Below are 23,933 nucleotides of genomic sequence, written 5' to 3' on the forward strand. Positions count from 1 at the left end.
TCAGTGTCCTGGCTGTGTGGCGGTGCTCTGCAGGGTGAAGGACAGGCTCTGGTTGGGTTGTCATTGTTAACACCAGGGAACAACYGGTGTGTTGCAGAGCCTCAGGCTGCAGAAGTGGGTGATTGTCACCAGTGGTGTCTTTACCTCGCGGCTTCTCATAACCAAAAAGCATCGGCGTAGCTGGAACAAACTGCAGAGCCTCTGCAGAGATTCAGAGAGCCTTGAGCCGTCTGTATCTACTGGCATATGAGGAAATTGGATAATATTCCCTGGCACCTTCGCGTTATTTCTCCAGCAACTTTATATTTCAATCTGAAGCGTTGTTCTGGAGCCAAACTTGGGGGTGGTTTGCCTTTTTCTGGCTGATTTGTTTCCACTTTGGACCCGTAATGCTGGCTTTAAAGCTCACAGTGCCACTCTGCGTTAATTCTTACAGGGTCAAGTCTGAATTTCTTGCAAATAATTTTTGCCCTGCAAAACTAGTTTGCACCAAAACACAGAAATGTTTGAATCAGTCAGAAACATTTTGAAGCCTTGTATAGGTCTGACAAAGCTGCCCGTCTACTGATGAAATTTGAAGTTTATTGCTGTTTTTCTCTGGCTGTTACCGTGAGTGACACGTGACATTTGTGACCGTAGCAGATGAGGAGCAGTCCACTTGCAATAAATAGTCATTTGTTTAAACCAGGAAGGTTTGGATTTAGCAAGCGATCAGCAACACGCTGGCCAACTGCGCGGCTTTATTATATAGGGGGATATTAAACCCATGTGTTGTTATGAAGACCCCGTGTTTCTTGGATCTGTCTGGGACTTATTTAGCAAGTCAGAATGTTAATTCAGTGTATACTAGCTAAGATAACTAGTCTGGGGGGTCAAGGTACTGACTTCAGAGGCATTTCTGAACAAAGATGCTGCAGTTGGTGGGTGGATGGCACCGCTCTCAGCTGTCGCTTGAGCTTGCATAAATAGTATCCTCTCCACTTTAATCTTTCGGGTGCTCAGAGGTAGTGTGCATATTTCTGCTTAACCCCTGGACACTTGCTGGCATGCCTGACCCTTGAGCAATTCCTGTCCCTCTCTGCAGTCCTGGCACCTTGGCTCCAAACAGTCTAGAGGGAAAGCCAGGGGTTCGGGAGTTTTGCAGTAACAACCTGGCGTTTAACAGAAAGTGGTTTTGGTTTCTTGGTGTGTAATATCTGCTGTGCTGCTGCTGCGCGGCAGCGACGCTGCCCTGCGTGCAGTGGGCACTTAAAATGCATCAGAACTGGTGGTGATGGCTGCTGGACTTCGGCATCAGGAAAACAGGCTTTGGTGTTTCAAAAAATAAAAGCAACTGATGGCCAGAGCAGTGTGTTTTGGAGGGGCAGGCTGGCTGTTGTGTTTCAGGGTAACCATTGGATTCACCTCACGTTGCATTTTGAAGATGAGAATGACACTTAAACCTTGATTTTGAGGGTTCTTTCTCTAAAAATGACCTGTGTTTTGCTCTGCAAAGGAGCTTTAATGGCCCTTTTGGAGGCTGCATGTGTTGGAGGGARGTCTCCCTCAGCATTCAAGTTCCCTATTACCCCTATTCTGAGGGAGAACAARAAGGACAGGTAGGTGGTCTGTAGCATTGCTGCTTGTAAGCAACTTTTACACTTTGTGATATAAGTTTAATCACTATGAAATACCTAAGTGGTAAGTGCAAAGAGCAGCTAAAACAGACTCCAGAGCGGCTGGAGCCTGTTAGACCCACGGAAACACAAGGGAGGGAACTGCCTCTTCCCTAGGAGTGACCTGCAAGGCCCTGCAAGGGGGAGAGGAAATAGCCAGCCAGGCTGGCAAAGGGGCTGCAGTGGGTTCATTYCCACATTGCAGCGATGATTCTATGAGTGCTACTTTCTTACGTTGCTCAAATTCTTAAAATCCTGTGATCAGCCCTGGAGTCTGGGTGKTTTCAAAGGTGGTTCACCCAAGGGTTGGTACCCTGGAAAGCTGGAGCTTTTCTAGCTTATGTTAGAAGGACAATGAAATAGTAGTCATAGAAAAATGTTAATAAAATAATTTAAGGACAATRTAGGTTATAATGTTTTCAAATGTCTTTTAGTTATGTTTTTCCTCCTTATTTTTTTTTTATAGCAAACTTTGGCCTGTTCCATTTTAACGGCGCTCTTGAGTGAGTTCTCCAGTTCAAGTAAAACCAGCAACATTGGGCTAAGCATGGAGTTCCATGGTAACTGTAAACGTRTATTTCAGGTAAACTCCTTGTGTATCTACTATATATATTTCTTAAACATTAAGAAGTGGGTGCTTTCTTATAGTAAGTGCATTAAGCTACGTTGTGTGCCAGACGGCATTGAACAGGGTAAATATGTACTGTGCATCCAGATATTGACTGTTTTAGAAAAACGGATAATGCATTTTTAATAATTGTATCAAAAAGGTGTAATCCCTTTTGCCTTTTTATACATGTAGAGCTGTAGAGCTCTGCACAGTCGGACTCTTTAAGTCCTTGGCTACCAATTGCAAACAAAACGAATACTCTGTGGAACAATGATAGTCTTAAATATAGATTTGGTTTAATGCCAAGGGGAGCTATGTATTTAAAAATATTATTGCAGATGGTGTAGTCTGGTTGTCTCAAATGTATTGTTTGGCCAGGCAGAAATGTTTCTGTGAAGGCATTGCTTTAAACTCTGACTTTTGTGGAACAACTTCCCAACTTTTTTTCATGCCAAAGRCCATCCCCCTTCTCTACCCGTCGTTAAAAAGATCCTGTGAGCAGTTTTCCTATTCAATGATTAATGCATAGATACATACATATGTTTTTCTTGCTTTTAAAAAGCATTATGTTAGCTGTGACTAATGAATTAAGATCTGACTGTTGCCTTTTATTTCCTTTATTTTAATATTCTCTTTATTTTGATGAAAATAGGGTGTAAACAGATTTTTTAAAAAAATTTTTAAATCGACAGGTCTGTTAACGACTAAGAGTGTTTGTTAACCCGTGTGTCCTCCGTCCGTGCAGGAGGACGACCTGCGGCAGATCTTCATGCTCACCGTGGAGGTGCTGCAGGAGTTCAGCAGGCGCGAGAACCTCAACGCCCAGATGTCCTCGGTGTTTCAGCGATAYCTCGCACTAGCCAACCAGGTCTTGAGCTGGAACTTCCTCCCTCCAAATTATATCCTTTGAATCTCACACTCTTTATTTCCCGTGACTTTTGTCAGTTTTACCTCATAAGCAGAGTGTTTGTGAGGTGAGAAAAGCATAAATTTTATAAGCCTTAGATTTAGTCATTGATTTATATTTTCTTTCATAAATACCCTTGGCCACTCCTGTGCTTGCTTAGGAGCTTATGCATTCAAGTTGCTGTTGTTTCTCATTAAGATTTTAAAGTATTTTATTTAAAAGGCAGTACCAGTTCAGCCAGTTAGGAGCTGATGCTGCACTTGACATATATCTGATTAGTGCAAGGAGAGGAGAAATATAATGTGCTGCTTTAGTGCTGAACCAAAATGTGGGTAGATGTGAAATATTACTTACTTACTCAAGACACTTGTCTTGAGTTTTATGCAAGGTCTGATCTGTCTTGCTTTCCTCCTCGGAGAAGAGCAGGGTTCAGGGGAAGGCTCCATCACAAAGCAGTGTTCATGCTTAACTCGCTTCCCCCTAAGCGAGGATGGTCATGTACTAGAGCATATGCTAGGTAATAGACTCTTTTCGAGATGAAGGAAAATGTTTTATAGCTAAAATTAAAATGGCATCTGTCTCCCCTGCTGCTTTCTTTCTTTTGCCAACATGCAGTTGCCACTGCTTCCACTTGCACATCTTGATATCTACTGATTCTGAATGTCCAAGGAAACGTAGAGGTGGGGTGCAGAGAAGGAAACAGGGACATGTGGTGAAATATCAGAAAGAAGATAAATCTTGGTGAGAGAGATGAAAAAAGATACCAAAGCATTCAGCCCAATAAAAAGACTAGAAGAAAATTTTCTACGCCACATTTTTAAGCTGTTACAAATGTGTTTTTTCTTTAAGCCTTTTCAATAAAATGGTATTGAATTATGCCTACTGCATAAATTTTGCTGCTGCCTCCAGATGTGCTGTAAAGGATTTGAYGAGCTTTGGATAAGCTTTAATACGGATTTGATCATGAGAAGGCCTTGTCTGTGTCTCTGTCATCTTTGTCTCTGTTGATTACGCAGGAGACAGCAAAAGTGACAATTCTTTTCTTGAAACTGAATATTCCTGGACTCGCATCTGTAAAACAGAATGGCAGTTACACTGCCTTTACAGAAGGTGCCTTGAATTAAAAGTAAATATCCCGCTCCTATTAATCACTGAAGTGATTTGGCAGGGGTGCGGGGAGGAAATTGGTACGTGTGATTACAAGATTGAGACTGGAGGCACCTCATTGCCTCTTGCAAATGTTTCCAAAASATGTGCAAGCACCTTAGGAAAGAGTCTGTCCTTTTAAGCAGAAAGGAAATAGAAAGGCAATGCCTTTGTGTTGTGCAGTGGTGAGTGCTTTCCCTCTCATTTCTAGCCTTGCTTAGTGCAAACCTCAGGTGTATTTACAGGTAAAGATGGTGTTGCAGTTTGAAAGTGAACGCTCTGGTTTTTAAGGAGCCCCTTCCCCTAAGCCACGGCTTGTGGTGATGGAGCTGGGTGTGTGCGAGCAGCATGGGAAGCCTTGCGAGGCTCGGTGYTCACTTGTCCCTCTGTGCAATAGTGATTTCATCTGTAAATAGGTACCAGTGAATGAGTGTTGGCTGTAATAATAAGCCGTGTTGTCGCTTAWGGTTAACAGACTTTTCTGCTCCAGGGCCTCTTCAACACACTGAGCAAATGAACCGATTGTGGCCGCTTCTGGAGACAGGATTCTGGTCTGGGTGGACCTTTAGTCTGAACCCATTACAGCTGCTTTTATGTGGCTGCACTTTTGTATGTGGCTGCACACAAATCCTTAGTGAAACTTCTGTCCACTTGAGAGCATCTTTTGTCTTCTACTGTTTGGCATTAATTTTGCTGTAAGAACTGCAGCACCAGTCTAGGCCTCCCACTTCTCCGTAGCAAGCTGTTTTCACAGAAGTTGGAGCAACTTTAATCACCGCTGCAGTGTGTATCCCAGCTAACTAAAGCTCTGCAATGCTGCAGTGACAGCAACGTKTTGGTGCTATTGACATAAATCCCACTTCTTTAAAAAGGCGGGTTTAAAAAGTCACTGTTGACCATAGGCTATTGGACGTTAGCATCTAACTTCCTGCATTTTCTAAAAAGGCGGCACATGTAGGAACTTAAACGTTGTGGTTCAGTTGGTGTCCCCTTTCCAACTTGGGCAGAATATTCACCAGAACACTGRGTGCACATCTGATACCTTAGGCAATGATAAACGACATCCATTTTTATCCACATCTATCCAAGAATCATCCACAGATAAATATATTTTTCCTTTTAGCTGATATTTTTTTTCTGTTTGGATAGTATCATTCTTAGTATTCTCTGCAAAATAGCAGTAACCTGAGCACTGGCATGTAGTCTGCAGCCCCTAAAAGAAGGTAGCATGAATGTCCATTAGCTAGATGTTCAGTGAGTGTCTTCAAGAGCTACAAGCACTGAGTAACAAAGATTATGTCAAAATATGTCACTCCTAAGCAGCAACTGTGCTGTTGTAGGATGACTTTGTAATTTTTGGAGTCTTGGGCAATGCTGCCACCAGTTATTGCCAAAGAGTTGTAGTGTGTTGATAGCCTGCTGGTGGAAAAGAGAGCTGGTGTGGGAGAGACATTCTGGAATAGCCACCTCATTGGGGCAGAGGAAGAAGAGAGGCTGGGACCCACCTGCCTAAAGATTTTCAGTAGTTCTGGAGAGCTTGCAGTGCCTGCAGTAGTAGGGATGGCACATGGTGCCCTGGGAGCTCCCGCTCCAGTCACGTGCAGTTTCTTCCACTGCGTTTTCTAAACCACATTGTTATTTTTATCTGCTCTCTCTGGGAATCAGTTGACCTGGTGTTTGTGGATGCTTCAGAGGGTTTTGGCAGTACCTTTGGAAATGACAATAACGTTTGCTAACAATTCCTGTTTTGCGCTAGGAACGTGTGGCAGTTGGCTGTGGCATGTTGGCTTCAGCAGGGTTTCCTTTTTCAGTGCTGTTACACCATTGTTCAGTACTGTTTACTTGGGTGGAACCAGTTCTAGTTGCATCTTCTGTTTAAATAAATAAACATTTATTTAAAAACGAGAGTAGGGAAATGCAGGTGATCAGTGCTATGCTGCGTAGCCCTCTCCTTTGTAAGTGGGTCTTCAAGGATCCTGGTTGCAGTGTGTCATGAATGCAGGGTCTTCAGCGGAGGAGCACAATGTTCCTGGGCTCTGGTGTACCTTGGCATGAACTTATAATCTGTGGAATCAGGATGTAACTACAATTTATGTCCTCTTACCTCTGGAGATGTTTTTCAGTCCTTGAGTTTGGGATTTGTCTGTTCTTGACCTTTAGTCACGTTTTTGTGGACTAGGAATGGATATCCAGCAATGCCAAACTTCTTAAATAGAACCGTGGATTGTGTGCTCATGTCTTCCATCCAGAAAAGGGGGTTGAGCAGAGCCAGTCACTTCCAATTTGATTCACTAAAGGAACAAATTTCTGTAGCTTTTTCTGTAAACAGCACTAATACTTCATGAATAAAGAACAACTCTAGATTTAATTCTTTTAGATTTGATGTCTCTAGTTGCTTAGAGAAAGCAAGCAAGTTATAAAGTTAATGCAGAACTAGCTTGGATTTAAAATATATGCTTCATAAGCCTAACATGATGCATTCTGCCAGTGCACGTTGTTGCTCTTTCTGTTGCATTAACACAGCAATTGTTGTACAAACTGACTAAGCTTTTGTCTCATCTAAACCCTTTTCATCTGCTTATTTCTCAGCCATGTCTTTGAAGGACCAGACTTTTCATATCCCTGTTGTGGAACTGCCTTTTATACCATGGGCCAGGATGGGAGACCTTTCTGGGGGATCCTGTGAACCGTGGAGCTTGGCAGACTCCAGACTGGAACTCGCTCCAACCCACATTGGTAGCATCTGTTGCACATGATGGACATGCACTTAAAAACAAATCGATTGTTCTAGAAAACTCAAGGTTTGTTTGGAGAAATGATTCAAATTGACATTGCTGCTGAAAAACCAGTGTCCTGGCACCTTCCATGAGTGGAGATGCWGCACAGGGAGCTGCCTGGAAATGTTTTTAGGAGGATGAGGTTGCTRGTCTAGTGGATGCTGCTCATGAGGATGCTCCAGCCTGTGCTGGGGAGCATATGGGTTGTGATGGCTTCCATCAGCAGAAGGGCTGTCTCCTCTAGATCTTACCTTCACTGGTGGCCAGGAGATGCTCTGAATTTAATACAGGAGTTTCTCTGTAATCTGAAAGATGAAGGGATGAGATGCTAGCCTGGCTGTTTTTTGGCATGTAAAGAAAATTTCAGTGTAACTAAGAGCTGAGTGTAAGGAAGTCCCACTGAGGTGCCTGCATTTTTACTCTCATCAATCATAGTGCTCTCCGAGGGAAAAGTTACCTGATTTTGAAATCCAGACTGTTTTGAAACTTTCTGTAGAGCAGTGATAAGCTGAGCAAAAAGGAAAGAGCAAATTGACAAAATCCCTGTGTAAATTCTGTGAGTTGCTCCTAGACTCATTGCATGTGCCTGGCTGACTAGCAATCCAGAGGAGATCTTAAAATTCAAATACAAATCACTGTGTTAGCATTGCAACACTGGATGGCACATTTCAAGACCATTAYCTGTTTAACTAAGCTTTTTATGTGTAAATACAAGCCTAAGATGCAAAGAAATATTTAGAAATATCTAGAAATATTCCAAATAACAAAGATAAAGTGATAAAAATWACTTTTTAAACAAAGGCACTCCACGAGTTATCCTTGCTTTCTGAGTTGTTCTCGAGTCCTGTGGATGAACTTGTAGATGGGTGTCTGGCAGAAGAAATCTCAGCCTTGGATTCAGAATTTCTTATTTACTGCTTTGTGGAAGGCAGAACTTACCTCTCCAAAGAAAAATACCTTGGGATCCATTTGCAAAGGCTGGGATTTGTGGGAAGTCCTGGTGTAGAACATGTGTGTTCATCCCCAGTGGCTTCCCCAGCATCTGGAAGATTTTCATACTYGTCCTCACTCATCGGTCCCTTCCTGGGAGGGAAGCAAGGCTTGTGAGGGACATACACATATGTTTTCATTTTATCTTCAATATGGTCATCCCAGGAACACGTAGAACTTGAAATAGATGTCTTGATTCTCGTTTTTAAAGAGATCACTCATTTCCACAATTCATGAAACAAACAATTATCGAGCTAATGGCTGCATAGATAAATTTAAGGCAAGATAAATGAAAATCTGTTGTAACGAGTATGGTCTTGTCCTCTTCCTCTTTGAGCATGAACCASTGAACATATGAACCTTATCATATGTGAAAGCATCTGGTTGTATTCTTATGCTTTTCAGAAGCTTGAGAGATTTTGATGATTTTTTTTAAACACTTGTTTTTTAGTCTTGGTATTCTTGCTGCTAAGTCTTACTACTTGTCTTACTACTAGTCTTGGTAAAAATCAGTGGTTGCAGGACTTGTGAACTGGGTAAAATATTGTCATGCTTCAGGTAAGTGTTAGCTAACTTTGGTGTGCKTGTCATCTACAGTTAGTTGTAATGAGAATTCATGATTCTTCAGTAACATTAGTAAATGGTGCAAACTTCTGTATTTATTTTTGGAAAAGCTTTACTCTTGTTTTTCATTTGGAAAGTTACTGAGCTGTCATAGCAGACAGATTTAGGCTGGCCAGAAGTCTGTGCTGTAGTTTGAGTGCTTCAGGCTGGTGCAAGCACTGGGCTGGTTCTGCACCGCTTGCTCAGTAGCGTTGAGCTCATCAGTTAATTCTTGATGRTGAAGGCACCATTGCTCTGGGTAGCTGCAGAAGTCCATGTGCTGGGTAATTTAATGTCATTTTTATTCCTAGTTTGATATAAGTGGCTGTTGTCAGTAAAACTGAACCATATTCCCCACCAAATTAGGGTATTTCACACAAGAGACCTCTCAAACCCCAACGTATGCTGCTGTTTGCAGGTTGCTCTTGGTGATGGGAAATGGCTGCAGTGCCATTGTAGTTGTGGACATAATCTCTGGAGTTTTAGTGAACCAGTATTTTTACCCACAAATCTGCTATTGTGAGATGTGTCATCAGCCCATTAGCCTGAGGTTCAGTCCTAAAAATAACAAGATAGGGCTGCTAAATACTGAGGCTTGTTAAAATAGTGACAGCAAATTGGCCCTTCTTTCATTCCCTGTGAAGTGTGTTATGTAACTTGCCCCCCTCTGTAAATTAAACCAAGTGAAGAGCAAGTTGTTTTGCAGAGGCTGGTAATGGACCTTTCCTTGTCTTCTGGCACTGATGTATTTCCTAGCAAACTCTTTCTTGGAGAATAACAAGAAAAGATACTTTTGTAAATAAACAATTTACAAATGCTGTTCTTTTTTTCTAAAAACGTTCCAAAGCAAGAGGAAAATATGCACCTTATTGTGCCAGGTCCAATAGCATCAATCTCAATGTGTAATATTACCCCAACAAGGGATGCATGCATGTGATAATTTCATGCCCATATATTTTTTTTTGGAAGAAATAAAGCATTTTTGATCAATAAAATGATACCTGTACCTAATTTGGAAGTAAAATAGGCAATTCTCTTAATTTGTTTTCCGTCTAAGATAATGCAGGTTAGTTGTGGTCTCGTACAGAAACTTACTGATCATTTTAAAAATGATAAAGCTACTTTTATAGTAATATGAAAATTCTTTAATTGCTCTTGTGCATTATGTATATATATTCAAACTAAAATCATGCATCCTGCCTTGAGCCACAGCACTGTCTATTAACTTAAATATTAARTTAATAGATAGTATCCTCTTAAACCAAACCCACCAAAACTTAAGGGTTCTGCTTTACCAAATGATACCAACACRGAACTTGCTCTGTTGCAGGGAGATAAATTCTTTCTTTTTTTGTTTTCTAGTGCCTGGTGAGATGCAGTCCTCAAATTAATACAGTCTATCCCTAATAGGAGCATTACACRCAGCTGGCTTTACTGTTTCTCATTCTGATGGTAGGTTTAGAGAGGCACCAGAGAGGGTGTTTTTTGTTTTCCTTAAAGGAAGACTTGCTGCTGTGTTCATGCAGTTCATGCAGTTTTACAAATTTGTCAATGTAACCGGGAGTGTCACAGAAGGATGCACTTTCAGGAGTCTTTGGTGACTGACAGAATGTAACATGTATTTGGGTTTTTTTTTTTTTCCTGTATTGGAGCACTCGGAGGATTTTTAAAAATTGAAATTCTACCAAAATGCCTGGGAAGAACTCATACAATAGCAAAAAAAGCCCTGCTTTCAGTGTGCGTGTTCTTCTTATGCGTATCCCTTATAAACACATGTTTAATACACCAGGGCCCTGTGGTGCCTTATGCTTTTGTTCTTCACAGCATAATAAAAACGTAGATTAATGCGGGGCTGACATGTCTGCATTCTGTGAAGCGTATTTGGCTATTTAGAAAAATAGGCTATAGATTTCAGGGAGCTATCTTTAGCTATCATAAGGCCTTTATAAAAGCTGCCAGGAAAATTTTTTAGGAAATGATTTCCCATTTTGCATAAATTTTAACACCTGTTAAATCGCGGTTGCTTTTTTCCCTTCTTGCCRTGTCACATTAGACACCCTGGTTATCAAAGTGATCGTATCACTATGGTATGTCTCATAATTATGATCAAACTGTTATCTAACATTCCTGGAGCATTCTTTTTTTCAATACTTAATACCTTTTATTCCTTGGCCTCATGCATGAATTATGCTGTGTATGTGAAGAGGCTTAAAGTTTGTTTCCATTACATTCTTTCTGAATGGATCCTGTTGTATCTAGGATTTTTTTAAAGCCAAGTAGGAATGTTATTGTTGACCTTGACACCAGATAACTGGGCAGACATTATATAGCTATGTTTGAATCCTCACAAAATGTGATGCTAAAGCCAACAGAATCCTGGCGCGAGACCCTCCTGGACAGCAGAGTTATGGAGCTTTTCTTTACAGTAAGTTTCGTTCTTCCACTTTCATAGTGCAGATCCACAGGGAAAGCAGCTCCTTCCTGCTTTAAAACCTTGCTGTGGGAGTCTTCCTTTTGCATCAGGTAGGACTGATTCCATTAACTTCAGCTGGTTTATGAAAGCAAGCAGAAGTAATGCATTGCCAACAGAATATATATTTTGTCTGTATATTGCCTTGCATTGAGAGCTATTAACTAAAGAAAAAAATATATAGTTTTCTCAGCATTTAAACATTTAATGCTTTGGGACATGTTTTCATCAAATGAAACCAAGCTTGAAGAACTGTAATAGCTATATATGTTTTTTAGCTAAGATGTAGCACTTCTGAAAAAGATCCAAAGAACAGTGTGTTTTTACTGATATTTCTTCAAGCAGTTGCTCAGCAGAACAGCTGAAAATAAATCATTTGCAATTGCAGTTTTCTAGGCAGTTGCAAAAACTTGTACATGAGAATTTGTACAGTGCAAAAAATTGTACATCTTTTTTTCCCCAGCACAAAGCATATCCAAACAAATCAAAATAGATTAATATAAGACTGAGAGGGATCTCCCGACGTAGAGTGGGGAGAGTGCATGTAATGCTCTATTGCTTTAATTTTGAAAAATCTGATGTGAAAACTGGATAAAATTCTTACTTTTTTACTTTTTTTTTTTTTTTTTTACTCACCGGTGCTGGGTAGAAGCCGATGGTCTTTGCCCAAGTAGAAGCTACTGTAACACCAAAGTTTAACAGCTTATAAATGAGTGTAATCTGGTGACTTCCCTTGGTGTTGCGTCTCGTGAGACCTGCGCTCAGCGTTGCTCAGGCTGCCTTCGTTTTCGCAAGGCAGAGAAGCAGAGAAACAACATATTCAAGACCTGGTCAAGTGGTTATTAGAAAAGTGGATATAAATCTTCACTGCTGCTTGGAAGCTGTTAGATACATGTTGGATGCCATGTCCTTCATTTTTTAATAAATTTTTTTTTAAAGGTTTTTTTTTAATCTCTCTCTCTCTCTTTTTTTTTTACTGAAAGTTTATCTGTTCCAGGAGTTGTGAAAAGGTGAAAAAATTGCTGGCAGATCCCTTAGCAGCTCCACACAATCTGAACAGCTGTCTAGACTATCCAGACAGTTGCTACTGTCAGCTGTGAATCTCCACATGCAAATAACTTTCTGACTTCCACATTAACCCATTCCTGTTTAATAGAATGGTGTCCCAGTTAAATATCTGTTGCTTTAGCTGTTTATAAAGCAGTTAACTATTCATGATAAAAATAGGAATTTAAATAACCTGCATAATTGCCTTTATGCATTTAAATTTTCTCTATTAGTAACCAAAAGTACCAGCATTTGAGTGAATGCCAGCCAGAGCAAGCTGCTGTCAGTTTTTGTTTTAAATTCCTAATTTGCAGTGGTTGAGGCTTGAAGTATTAGTTTCCCACTTGAGGCAGTGCAAGTGAATGGTGATAGTCTATATTCATTTAGATCTAAGAGACTTTAATAACCTTTAAAAAATTGATTAAAAAGACTACCGTGTTAAAGAGGAAACCTTCAGGCCTAATCTATTCCTAGAGTGGCACTTGCATTGAAACGATGTTTTGATTTCAGGGTTTATTTTCCCTGGTAGTTTGACCTTTCAGAAGTTAACCATGTAGCTAATCCATCCAGTTACCAGCTGGATGCAATGGAAACTCTGAAGGGCAGAGAAATGGGTAGAGTGTTTGAATTGTGCTTTTATTAACTCTCTTGATATGTTTTTAACTAAACTTGTTTTGGAGGGGAAAAAAAACTACCTTGCATTTATTTTTTTAGTCATTTTTTGTGGAAAAAAAATAGCAGGCATGATCCTTTGGGGAAACCCTTGAAAATCCATAGGTGCTGCCTGCAGCAGGTATCCGCGCTGCCTGCGCTCGTCGGAGTCGGGCGCCGCGCCGGCTCTGCCCGCAGCAGCAGTGACGTAGCGGGTCGCCCAAGGAGCCAAGAGCCCTGCTGCAGTGTCAGCGTGTTGCCAAGGAAGTGATGCCGGCCGTTTTTGTGCACGTCTCCAGTGTTTACCTCCGCTGAAGGAGCATCTATAGGATCTCGACTGCGCTTGTTGACTAACTTTAGCAAGACTCTGCGGCCTGGGCATAGTTAGCATAATACGGATGACTGTCGTGATTGCTGTTTTTAGAAGGAGCAGTATGTCTGCCTGGCTGCCATCTGTTTCTCTCCTTAAGACATAACATTCAGTAGACAGTTCACTTTTCAAAATGTAGGTAAGACCTAGCTAAGCATTAGCTTCAGAGGATTAAATCATGGCTTTGTGAACTAAGACGCAATCTTAGCATTTCCTGTGATTTTTAGAGTTGTAGAAGTTGCACAGAAGTTACAGTAAGCTTTTTTTGGTGTTTGCTTCTCTGGATCAAGAGCCATGTGACTGTTGTAAGAACCTTCTATTTTCCATGTATTATTAACTATCTCGCTTCCTGAAAGGTCCATCGGAAAATCAGAGAAGATACAGATATGGCCCAAGACTCGTTACAGTGCCTGGCACAGCTGGCCTCTCTGCATGGGCCGGTCTTTCCCGACGAAGGTTCCCAAGTCGATTACCTGGCACACTTCATTGAGGGATTACTGAATACTATCAATGGGTACGTATGCCTCCTCTCTAAATTTAGATGGCATCTTGCAATCCTTACTTTGGAGCATGCTGTGTGCATGTGGAGAACTGGTGGGGGTTGCTTAGTTCTGGTAAAATTTGTGTTTTCTTTGGATTATTGAAACTTTTTTAAAATAATGCAGTTTAAAGTAGGTGATTCTTAAAGAATAGGAAACAATTACTGGTTGAAAATGTATCAACAAAATCAATTAGCTTTTAGCAGTTTTCTAAATGACAGAAATCTAACTGCCATTTCTATCTGTAGAATTGAAATAGAAGACTCTGAAGCAGTGGGAATTTCCAGTATTATCAGCAACCTGATAACTGTATTTCCTCGCAATATTTTAACTGCCATTCCAAATGAACTTTTCTCTTCATTTGTCAACTGCCTCGCACACCTCACTTGTTCTTTTGGGAGAAGTGCCGCCTTGGAAGAAGTGGTGAGTATCTCTTCTCAAGTAGTAGGTGTTCTTTTTTTTTTTCCCCATTCTGTTTGTGTAAGTGATATGAGAATTTGGCATCTTTTTTTTTGCTATTATATTATTATATATTATACAGTTACAATGTATTGTTTTGAAAATCTCTGGTTGTTTAGWTATTACTGAAATCACAGCTGGGAGGTTTATGGTTTCGTTTCAAGCAACATAATGAACAATTACACAGGCTCTTTGCACAGTTCTGTTTTGACTTAAGGCATCTACCTTGTATTTTTTTTCTCTCAGAACAATCATTTTGTTAAAAAACAAAGAAGACTAAATATTGTTGACTTGGTTGCACAGGGCTTCTCTGCGAAGTGTTGTAGGTGATTAACAAGCTGCAGCCCTGAAAGCTTAGCTTGGCTATATGAGCATATACAGACACACTAAAACCTGCTGCTGGCAGGGCTTAYGAGACAGGAACTTCGGTTTTAAGTGGATGTAGCTGTTAAGATCTTCTGTTGTTAACCCCACTCTACTAAGCTGTTTAAGTTGTCACTCCGTTACTGACACAGGTCAGAAGATAATTCTGTGTATTTATCTGGCACAGGAATTCACAGGACTTCTGTTTAGTTTGAAACTTTAGTTACAACATTCAATAGTACTTCTGTTATCTTCTGTCTACAAAACAGGGTTAAAAACAACAACTTTTGTGGATTCCTAACTTAAAAAAAAAAAAAAGGTAAATAATCCTGCATCAGAACTATTGTGTATGATAGTTATTGATTAAAATAGGCTTAGTAAGGCTAACAAAATGTTAACCAATCTACCACTATTATCCTTACAATATATATGATGAATATATTGATACTCAAATTTATAAAGGCATACTTCTATAAATATTTTAAAATTTGACGGTCATGTTTCTTCACCAGTGGGGAGAACACACGTGTGTGAAGTTTCATTGCAGTGTTAGAAGTGATATCTTTGCTGCAATATTAATATGGATTTCCTTTGGCTCAGTGTTCACACAACGTTGCCGTGTTCATATTTAAGCCAAGAAACTGGTGGCTGCAGCAGAATCTTGACGTGCATGCACATTTCAAACTTTACTGTTCATAACCTGCTCTGTTTTAGAGATTGTCTAGTAGAACTTAGGAAAGAATGATGTTGTTCCTGGTGTTTGCCAACACATTTATGCATGTTCATGAAGCCTTTATATGAACACTCAGAAGAGTCATGGATACCAATTATTTCAATTAAGGAAATCAGAGAACATATGTTCATTCCTCAGTTAGCCTCTTGCCACATGAGAGCTGGAATATACAGCCACATTGGACTCCAGGAGTGCTCAGTATTTCCCAACTGGAAGAGTTCATCTCTCAGCAAAAGCTTCTTCAGAGAGTTTAGATTTTGGGAATGGCTGACTGATTGTATCTAATGGGCTAGGACTGCCTAAATTCAGCAGAAAACTGTGGGTTATGGAAAGTCTTTACAGTATTAGACTTAACTGTTCTCTGGTTCGGCAGCATCAGARAAATAAAACGCATGGCTCTTTTATGGCGGAATGTGTACACTGCCCTTGAATCCTTATGTCATTCCGTAGTGAAAGAAATACTAAGTTTCACTTCTTCCCTTGCATCTTGGGTCTTGAGGATAATAGGGTGCATTGCAACTTGTTTCTCCGATTTTCAGGATCTTTTAGAATTCTTTGGTTGTGGACTTTCAAAAAACAATTCTCCTGACAGCGTATCAGCATCAGGCCTGCAATGCAGCCTTCTGAACTCTTGCTTAATGCTTGTGCCCCACATAATATCATCAACTTAAATACCACTAGGAGACCCTGAAGGCCCCATCTGGCTTGGGGAAGTCCCAGGTTCGTGTCTTCCCTGAAGTCTTGACTGGGTTGCTCGCAGTGACACTGAGCTCACATGATTTTTATAGCTAAGAGCTGCTGATGAAAGAGGAGACACCCCGTGTGCTGGGCTCAGTGGAGCACCGAGATAAAGGCCTGGAGCTTTTCACAACCATGGGCAGACTAAGTACCCAGTAAGCTCTGCTGATGCCAAATGCTGTTTCTGCTGCCAGCTGTGCCCGCCGAGCAGCTCCTGTGAACCCTGCAGAGATCCCACCAAGCAGCAGGAATCCGCATAGCCAGAGGCCCCCATGGAGGCTCTCGGAGTGAGGAGATGGAGATGGCAGCTCGTGCTGAGGCGCTGGTGTTGCGCGGAGCTGCCTGTTGGGGTCGGCTGAGGGGAGGCTGAACGTGCGCCCTGCGCGTCAGCAGTGCTGGGGTGGCACCTGGGCCCAGTGCCTCCCGCCTCGGTGGGGCTGGGGCTGGGAGAAGGCGCTTGGAAAATTKCTATTCAAAAGGTCAATAGACTGTGAAGGAAGAAGCAGCAGTTTTCCTTTCCCCTATTGGAGAAATTAGGCCTCTGTGTCCTGGTTGTGTCTTGGCCCTGCTGAAGGTCTGAACTGGGAAGTGCTGCGGGTTCTGTTGGGTCCATGGAAACATTTTGGCTGCCCAGCTGCAGCAGGTCATTTACAGTTTGTCTGCCACAGAACCGTTTGGTGGCCCAGCTGGATTTTGTCATCTGAATCACCGGTCTGAGATAAGGGCTGGGACTTTTTACTAAGATTTCTTTGTGACCCAGTTTGTTTGATACGGACAAAGTATTTCTACTGGTTTTGAATCTACTTTATGGAGCACTTTCTAACCTTACTTCCCAGTTTCCTTATGAGAATGCYATAACGTGCCAAAACCTTTTTCTGTGGTATTATCTATTGCATTAGCTTCTTGGGTTGTGCTTCACAAAAGGAGATATCTGCTTCTCGGTCTGTGCTCTGACTTCTTACGAATCACAGCTTAGATGACATACATGACTAAATATTTCAAGATTGAATGGCCATGAATAYTTATGTCCTTTAGCTGAATTTTAAAAAGATAGTGACATCTCTCCTAGATAATTATTCTGTGAACGTTGAATAAAACTTTTCCCCTCTTCTCATCATCTTAGCTTTGCTTTTCACAGAGTGTCATGAGTGCCCARTATTGTAACTTCTGTAACCATGACCACTTTGCAGTTGCAGAATGATGCTGTAGAAACATTTTTAAATGTTTCCAAAAGGATACCAGTTAAGCCATCCAGCCAGTTTTCTTTTCTTTGCCTGTTCATGTTGATAACTTTGCTGAAAGTCAGGAACTGCAGGTCTGCTACCCAAGGCATAAAGACCTTAATGGTTCTTTATTTTGTCAAGTTGAGCTGTGCTGTGTTTAAGTAACTTAATCAATCTTATTGATTAAAAGCTGAGAAACCTGTTAGAAGGAAGAGAAGTCCTGCCATAGCAGCAAATCTCCAGTATGCATGCAGTCATAATGAAGTTGGTGTTAGTCAGTTGGTTACTAAATGAAGTTCAATTTTTGCCTTAATTGAAGAAGTCGATACCTTAATTTAAAACCCTTTTCAGAAGAGAGGGCTGCTTTGCTTTCCTGTAACCCAGGCAGGTATAAACTATGTTACTTCCCTTTGCAACTTATACAGCACACGTTTATAGAAAGGCACAAGTAATGAAAAGATGACGTTTCAGTTAAAATCCATCAAACAATTGGAAGTGCTGGCTTCTTTTGTGGAATTATACCCTTGTATTCTGCTTGTGGGATTGAGTTGTTATTATCTCATCATCAGAACTGGCTGCCTGTAGCAGGGTTTCTTGAGCACATACAGTCTTATAGTGTTTCCTTGCAGGAGACTTAGCACCTCTTGTGGCTCTTTATTTTAAAAATAGCAGAATATGTATAAACATCTATGCACATGGTTTTACATAGATAAAATTGGCCTAATTAAATAGAAACAGCTCGGTTCTTTTTTTTTTTTTTTCATTTCCTAATGGTTCAATGGTTCTTTGGCTTTTATTTTTACTTTATTTTTTATTTTATTTTTTATTTTTATTTTTATTTCTATTTCATTTTATTTTATTTTTAATTGTGGTGGGGAGGTCACCCAACATTATTCATATGTAGGTAATTGTGGCTGCTGTTGCCTCTGTCAGGTATATTCCAGGTTTAATTTGAGATTGCTTTGATTTTTGAGCATTAGATGAAGAGATGGATCTAAACAGTTTGATAATTGCTAAAAACCTAGCAAAAAAGCATGAAAATGAGTTTTTCTTGGCTATCCTTCCACAGGTTCAGTGACGTTTCAAACATTGCTTCAGTATTAAGAAGAATATCTATTTCTTTCATGTCTTGCAGCTTGACAAGGATGATATGGTGTATATGGAAGCGTATGATAAGCTGTTGGAGTCTTGGCTGACTTTGGTACAAGATGACAAACATTTCCACAAAGGCTTCTTTACCCGACATGCGATTCAGGTTTTTAATTCTTATATTCAGTGCCATCTAGCTGCTCCTGATGGTACAAGGAATTTGGTAAGCCCTCACTCTACTGGTTCTTAATTATATATAGTAGCTGAGACATTTCTTTTGTTGTGTGATATATTGTTAGCTCAGGGAAAAACTTGCTGAATTTGTTACAAAAATGTGATTTGCTTCAATCTGCTTTTCTTTCAGAAGAAGAAATAAATGCTGTACAAAAGTCACTTCCAAAAAGATACCAATTTAAAACAAAACTCGTTATTCAAAAATTGCCATTCATACTACTGATCCATCCCTGAGGATGGGGTGACCAAACTGGACTACTTGGAAATYGCAAGCCTTTTGGTGCTGCTATTGCCTCTCTTTCTTTGTCATCCTTAAAATATAATTTAATGGTCTATTTTGACATAAAATGGACATGTACAAATGTCTTTGAAAACAATATAGCTATGCGCAAACTGTGAGGAAAATTTGCAGTTCCTGTGTGGTTCTTCTGGATAAAATGATACATGAATTTTTGAGGTGACCGTTTTGGAGAAAAACTAAAATTATTTGACTTGGAGAAAAAGTCTGTTTGTCAGGGGTCTGCATCTTACTGAAACAGAGTCTACTACAGAAAGTTGCATGTCAGTTCTAAATCAGTTAATTACTGCATAGATTTGATTCAGAGATCATGTATATTAGTTTCCCTAATTTTGAGGCTGTGTAGACATCGCCGAGATAACTCTTTCTGCAAAGCCTCATACAAAACCCAATTCTGATATCTTGATAGGGAGCAGATGGCAGCAGCAGTGCCAACCCAGCGAGAGGTATTTCATGAGGGAACTTTGAATTCATGTCCGGCGGTCTTGGCATATCTTGTATATACAGGTTAATTCATGTCATTCTGCGAGATAAGTCCCTTATCCCGTGGGTAACCTCTTGAAAGGCACAGCTGGCGTTTCAGAATGCTCCTTGTTGGATATCAAAGCGCTCGCTGGAACTCGCCGGCCCCGCTCCGCGAGCGGGGACCCGCTCTGCAAAAACAGCTGCAGCTTTGAAGTTGCCAAAAGAGAATGATTTGCTGGGTTGGATAAAGGAAAGATGGGCTAAAAGCACTTGGGATGAGGAATTGAGTGTGCGTTCAATTTTCCAGAGCTTTTGGAGGGAAAAAATGCAAAGCAATAGCGTTCGCTGTCCCTTTTAGTTGACTTTGTCAGTTGTGGAAACTATAATTCTGTAAGTTTTTTTTTTTTTAATCTTTTAAACATTCATACATGGCTTCTGCATACAATGGCTAATTGCCTCAAGGAAATGAGGTCCAATTTATTGTGTAGCTACTTGATGATAATAAYATAGGAAAGACTTAAAAATCAGTGAGACTTCAGAAAGAAAAATTTCTTAAAATKGATTTTTTTATCTGCCTTCAGTCTTTCTGAGGTTACAGTATTTACTTTATAAAAGTTTTTCTCTGTGAACAATGAATTATGGCAACTTTTTAATGAAAGAGGTGGTCTTCCTTTCATCTTGATAAATACTATGTCATTTTGTGACTCACCTAAGATCTCAAGAGAACGGGGGARAATACTTTTGTATGACTACAAGCATAGGCGAGAAAGAGGCAAGTGAATTTCAGAGTTTAAAATGGCTCTTGACCTGATACACTGGCACTTCAAATCACATACATATTTGAGCAATCTTCTGACCAGTGAGTTTATGGACCAGCCCTATGAGCCAGATTCATTCAGAACTTTGTATTTTACCTCCAGCAGTTGGTGCTTTTGACGGCCCTGGCTTGTACACACAGTGGAGTGCAAAGCTGTTTTGCTTTTGTGCAGCTTGTACTTACCCTCTTATTAAAAAATATCAATTTTTGTAACTGTTTTCCTTGTCTCTTTTTACTAACAGTGAATCTTTGGATTTCAGAGAGCTGTTGGAAACAGTAGCAAATGTACAATGAACTCAAGTGTGGCATTTTGCTAATGTAAAATGATGATTTGAAAATCCTATGGGGCGAAGTTTACTGCTCTATTCTACTGTTCTGTGTCTCACTTAGTTTGATCAGGTTGTCTATCCTAGCAAAACAAAAGGAAAAGCTTGAAAGAAAGCAATAAAAAGATGCTCAACAATGTGGTGACGGCATTTGGAAAATGTGCCATTAACTGGAGGCTTGTAATTTTGTTAAAACACCAACAGACGGCCAATGGGGTGGCCTCTCGGGAGGAAGAAGAGATCAGCGAGCTCCAGGAGGACGACAGAGACCAGTTCTGCGACCAGCTGGCCAGCGTGGGCATGCTGGGCAGGATCGCGGCAGAGCACTGCATCCCTCTGCTCACCAGGTGAGGTGGAATCACACAGCACTGGTGGCCAGGGACAGGACAAGGGGCAATGGGTACAAATTGAAACCCAGGCAGTTCCATCTCCATGTGAGGAAGAACTTCTTCACTGTGAGGGTGCCAGAGCCCTGGTACAGGCTGCCCAGGGAGGCTGTGGAGTCTCCTTCTCTGGAGATCTTCCAAACCTGCCTGGCTGCCACCCTGTGCCCCGTGCTCTGGGTGTCCCTGCTGGAGCAGGGGGTTGCACTGGGTGATCTCTAGAGGTCCCTTCCAACCTCAATCGTTCTGTGATTCTGTGAATGATAAAAGCCACCTCATGGGGAAAGCCTGTTTGTGCAAAAGCATTTAAGGACCCTGCAAAGTTATTTTACTGCTTTGTCCACAGTTTATTAGAAGACCGAGTGACAAGGCTCCATGGTCAGCTGCAAAGACATCAGCAACAGTTACTCGCCTCGCCAGCATCAGGCTCTATGGACAATAAAGTGCTTGATGACCTGTATGAGGATATTCATTGGCTTATTTTAGTCACAGGTTAGTGAACAGCTTTAAATAGTGCCTATTCTTGATGAARCTGGAACATCTCATGAAAAAAATCCCAACTTGTCCGCTGCTGGCAAGTGACTGTATTATTTAATCCTTTATGATGCTTTCATCTTACATATTCTAATCACAAAAACACCCTTTGTCTTCCTCTCATCTGCCATGAGTACTACAAGGGTAGTATTTAAGATRAATTAAATCATTGCATGAGATATGTCTTTTGAAAATGCATTTGACTTAATTTTACATGATTTTGAGATGTGTTGTTAGTCGACCTGTTCAAGTAATTAGTTTGTTCGTGAGCTTTCAATTGTACTGCCTGGGGTCGTGCAGCTGTGGCAGGGAATCAGCATGAGATCAGGAGAATGGTTTTGCTCAGGGATGGCAACAAATGGAGCAAATTCCAGCATCTCTCAGTGCTGCTGATCTATATATTGGCATCTGGTTATGTCTTAGGGAACTTGAGTATAGAAACTTCTTTCTTTTCTTGTTTTTTCTTTTTTTTTCCCTTTTTCAGCTGGAATGATCTCACAGCTGTCTGTAAAGAATAATAGTAACTATAGCAATGTCTGTGTTCTGTTAGGAAAAATGTATATTCCATTATGAAATGTTTTGTGAACTTCAGATGTAGTAGTAGTCCTCAGAAGTTGATATAAATATGCTTATAAATACGCTGTTTTTATATCACTGTGGGATGAAGGTTGTATTTGTAGGTCAGATGGTTATAAGGCTAGACATTGAAAATTGTGACTGAATCTGGAATGAATGTTAATTGTCTGCATAACAGCATATTGTACTGTAAAAACTCTTGCTTCACCTCATCTGCAGTTGCTACTCCTTTATTATAGCAGGTCTTTTTGGTGTCTGAAAGCCTCTCAAAGTTCCAAAATGCTGGTAGAACAGAAACCGTGGATAGGGGAAGCTGTAAATGCTGAAAACGTTGTATAAAATTATTTTTATCCTATAGAAGAATAAGCTGTTGTTCTTTCACGTGAAGCAAAGATGCTCCTGATCTTTGTTTCTTGTCATTTTAGCTTCTCTACAGAACAGCTTTAAGTATTCAAAGTTAGATATCCCTGTGTAAATAGTGTTAGTCAGGGTTTCTACGGACGTTTGATTCTAGTGTCATGTCCACAGTTAAGTCGATGGATTCTCTAATCAAAGGCCAAAAGTTAACCTAGGGTAGAAATTTGTGATCACTCTTTCTTTTTTTAATGTAAGGCTACCTCTTGGCTAATGATACTCAGGGAGAGACTCCGCTAATACCTCCAGAAGTAATGGAATATTCCATTAAGCATTCAACTGAGGTTGACATCAATACAACACTTCAAATTCTGGGATCTCCAGGAGAAAAGGCCTCTTCCATCCCAGGCTACAACAGAACAGATTCTGTAATTAGGTAAGAATACCTCATGCACTGAAGTGTGTCACATGTTTTTTCAGAGAAAAAGTTGGGGGGTGGGTGGAATTCTGCAAGTTGAAAAAAGTTAACATATAGACTTTCAAAATTGGAAAAGAAATATGTCTTTTCACTAGTTTTAAGGTAAGAGCAAATAACTTATAAGAATTTTTTTATAGTAAGCATACTAAGGCAATTTTAGGAGAGAGGTTAGGACAGGACAAAAAAGGTAAAGCCATTTTCTTAGGGGAAAGCAAGGTAGAATGACTATAGATGAACTTWGAAGTTGAAGTAATCTGAGGCATCCCCTCATCAGGAGCACTGAGAGGAAGAATGGAAGAGTTGCATCAAAGGAGTTGCAGCTCAAAGTCAGGATGAGGAAGCTAAAATGATTCATGAGCAAATAGTCATAGTGGAAGACATGATGCCAAATCTTTGAAATAATTGCATAAATATTGCTTGAATTAATGAAGACTTTTAAAATTAGTGAAGACTTTTCAAAATCAACACAGGTCAACCCCTTTCAATAGCATCCTGTAGACTCTGTAATGAATTGCACATGTATGATCTAAGCAGATGATTCCCAAAGTGCTGCCTTAGTAGTAGCTCAGTTGGTCATCAGTGGGGGAAGACTCTTGTCACTTCTGTCAGCGTTTAAATATTAGCCTAAGGAGCAGCATAAGGGATTTCCATTTTCTTTTTGCAAGATGATAGTACCCACAAAGGAGTCCTGATGATGGAAGATGCAAATTGAGAAGACTATGATTCAGTTTTAACTGACATGGAAGGTTTTCACTTAAGATCAGTTGTGTGCTTCTTCCATGAGAGGCTAGAAAAATGGCTCTTCTTTGGCAAAGAAGAGTTATGGGTTCATATGGGTTCGTTCATGGGTTAATTAATGTAGAAGTTTGAATACTGTTTATTCATACCAATCCAGTCAACTGCAGAAAGAAGCCAGTAGAAATGAAATTTCTTGATACAGTGTCTCAGTGGAAATGGGAATAAAATCAGATCTAAGTAAAGATTTGAGGTTCTCGGCAGCTCTGAAACGTCTTGAAGAACTGGACCACAGTCAGCTCCTAAATTCACTGAGGACTATCACATTCTTATCAAACTTATAAATGARTAGCCTATAAAAGC

At 40.4% G+C, this 23,933-nt stretch overlaps 1 protein-coding gene across 1 annotated transcript in view; it reads left to right on the top strand.

Annotated features, from left to right (window-relative positions):
* The window catches only part of XPO4 (exportin 4), a 69,717-nt gene that overhangs the window by 32,474 nt on the left and 13,310 nt on the right, over positions 1-23,933 (top strand). The window contains exons 5-13 of the mRNA XM_026035017.1: positions 2,122-2,238; positions 3,011-3,164; positions 11,001-11,113; positions 13,583-13,740; positions 14,014-14,188; positions 18,417-18,593; positions 20,715-20,857; positions 21,240-21,385; positions 22,616-22,793. Of these exons, the coding sequence (XP_025890802.1) occupies positions 2,122-2,238; positions 3,011-3,164; positions 11,001-11,113; positions 13,583-13,740; positions 14,014-14,188; positions 18,417-18,593; positions 20,715-20,857; positions 21,240-21,385; positions 22,616-22,793 (1,361 nt within the window). The remainder of the gene's footprint in view (positions 1-2,121; positions 2,239-3,010; positions 3,165-11,000; positions 11,114-13,582; positions 13,741-14,013; positions 14,189-18,416; positions 18,594-20,714; positions 20,858-21,239; positions 21,386-22,615; positions 22,794-23,933) is intronic.

This window comes from Nothoprocta perdicaria, unplaced genomic scaffold, assembly GCF_003342845.1.
Source record: "Nothoprocta perdicaria isolate Ctin4 unplaced genomic scaffold, notPer1 scaffold_155, whole genome shotgun sequence".
Taxonomy (NCBI): Eukaryota; Metazoa; Chordata; class Aves; order Tinamiformes; family Tinamidae; genus Nothoprocta; species Nothoprocta perdicaria.